The sequence below is a fragment of the Lipotes vexillifer genome, unplaced genomic scaffold, assembly GCF_000442215.2.
Source record: "Lipotes vexillifer unplaced genomic scaffold, Lipotes_vexillifer_v1.1 scaffold1602, whole genome shotgun sequence".
In the NCBI taxonomy this organism is placed as follows: Eukaryota; Metazoa; Chordata; class Mammalia; order Artiodactyla; family Lipotidae; genus Lipotes; species Lipotes vexillifer.
In genome coordinates this window covers 449,449-451,333 of record NW_006796449.1, presented here as the reverse complement: position 1 = coordinate 451,333, position 1,885 = coordinate 449,449, and the positions used below count along the sequence as shown (strand labels likewise).

The window sequence follows — 1,885 nt, the reverse complement described above, 5'->3', positions numbered from 1 at the left end:
TCCTGCTGATGTTGGTGTCAAATTTTGACATGCAGAAACTCTGCTGACTCCTGATCTCTCTCCCATTGATATTTTCTTTTCTTGCAGGCCATCAAACCTTCTTCTGGACCAAAGCAACGTCGACATTACTACCTTCCGCACAACAGGTGACTGGCTTAACGGTGTCCGGACAGTGCACTGCAAGGAAATCTTCACAGGCGTAGAGTACAGTTCTTGTGACACCATAGCCAAGATTTCCACTGAGTAAGAATAAGTTTTGACTGAACTTTCTAGTGGACATATGTGTTTAGGATTAATGTATTATAAATAATAGATGAATCTCTGAAGTACTTAATCACTGAGCTGGATCCTGGGCCTTTGTCAAGGACACCTTCTAGATTGAGGTGTGTTGATGTGTCTTCCTCTCTCATGCTAGATCCCCTCAATAGGTGTCTTCACTGAACTATGATCCCCTTCAGATAGAGCAACAGATACATAGCCACACCCAACCCCAAAGGACCCAAGCCCTTAATTTAAAACATAAGCAGATATGGCATGATGATTTGTATATCGTCGCATTTGTGATTCTCTGTTATTTTTAACAAAGCCTAACCTCTATGGAAATGGAAAATTGAGAACTAAGTGGATAATCTGGTATATAGGGAAACATGCTAAAGTCTAAAAGTAGTTCTCATAGCTATTATCATCTATTACTGAGTGATCTCATGCTAGAAAATAAAGTTATAAATAGGTTTAAGACATGGTTTTCCTTACAAAAGCTTACGGTCAGTTTGGAAGAGAGAATATGCATAATTAATATATATTAATTAGTATTAATTTATGATTTCATGTGTTAAAAGCCAGTAATAATCAAGTATAATATGCTATACATCTTAGACAGCGGTCCTGTGGTACAATAGGGATCCTTTGGTAATAGGAATGCTTTGATATGAGAAACCCATGGCCTTAAGGAGAGGGGATTTATAAGCAATCAAGAGAACACAGTGAATAATCCATAAAATTCATCCTCATTCACCAGGTATGCTAATTGGGAACAGGAAGTGAAAAAGTGAAAGCCATATTCTTCATCTCTCTGTGAATGAGAGACAATTTACTTCACTTTCCAATGAGACTGCATCATTTTTTCTTTTTCTACCCAGTGACTTTTTCTGTTTTCCCATGCACACAGCTGAAAATGACTCTCCCAACCCTAGATCATACAACCTTGGTATGCCACTCAACTGACCAGGGTCCAACTCTCTCTCTTCTAAGTCCCCCGGAGAGACATTCTGATGGCCTCAGTTTTGCTTATAGACTGGCTTCTCCAAAGTCATGTTTGCCATGAGCTAATCATTTCTATTCAGAGGGAGAGTGAGACAGCATGAACTTGACTCTAGGGGTCCTTTCCTGAGGGTAAGATAAAGGACTGCTCCAAAGAAAGAGGTTTTGTGTAGGGCAGATGCATCAAAAGTTGTCCACAATTTTGTAGCTTGCAAGGTCTGTTTGGAAACTGTACCCATCTTTGAGTCAAAATCTTCTATCTTTGATCTTTGTTACATTAAATAAACCCTTTTGAGCTCTCAAGTTCCCTTAAGTCATATCCAATATTTGAATATTTAAATGTTGTTGAATATCTAAGGACTTTCATCATCCTGTCAATCATCTGAACAAAATCACCTTGGAGAGCTATAGATTAGATGTCAAAAAGGGGTGTGTAGTATAATTAATAGAGATACAAGTTCCTAACAAATAGATAAAGAAGTTTACCATTTATGGTATAGCATCCCATTCAGAAACACAAACATCACAAAAGGATCTAGAGCAAGGGAATATTACTATTGAAGAGGAGAATTTGTTCTTAGAAAATAAACTCACACTAGACTACTTAATATGTGTTGGCATTCCT

At 37.9% G+C, this 1,885-nt stretch overlaps 1 protein-coding gene across 2 annotated transcripts in view; it reads left to right on the top strand.

Annotated features, from left to right (window-relative positions):
- Window positions 1-1,885, top strand: part of EPHA3 (EPH receptor A3) — a 372,025-nt gene that overhangs the window by 362,496 nt on the left and 7,644 nt on the right. For both annotated transcript variants that reach the window (XM_007468624.1, XM_007468625.1), the window contains exon 16: window positions 88-243. In XM_007468624.1, coding sequence (XP_007468686.1) covers window positions 88-243 — 156 coding nt within the window. The remainder of the gene's footprint in view (window positions 1-87; window positions 244-1,885) is intronic.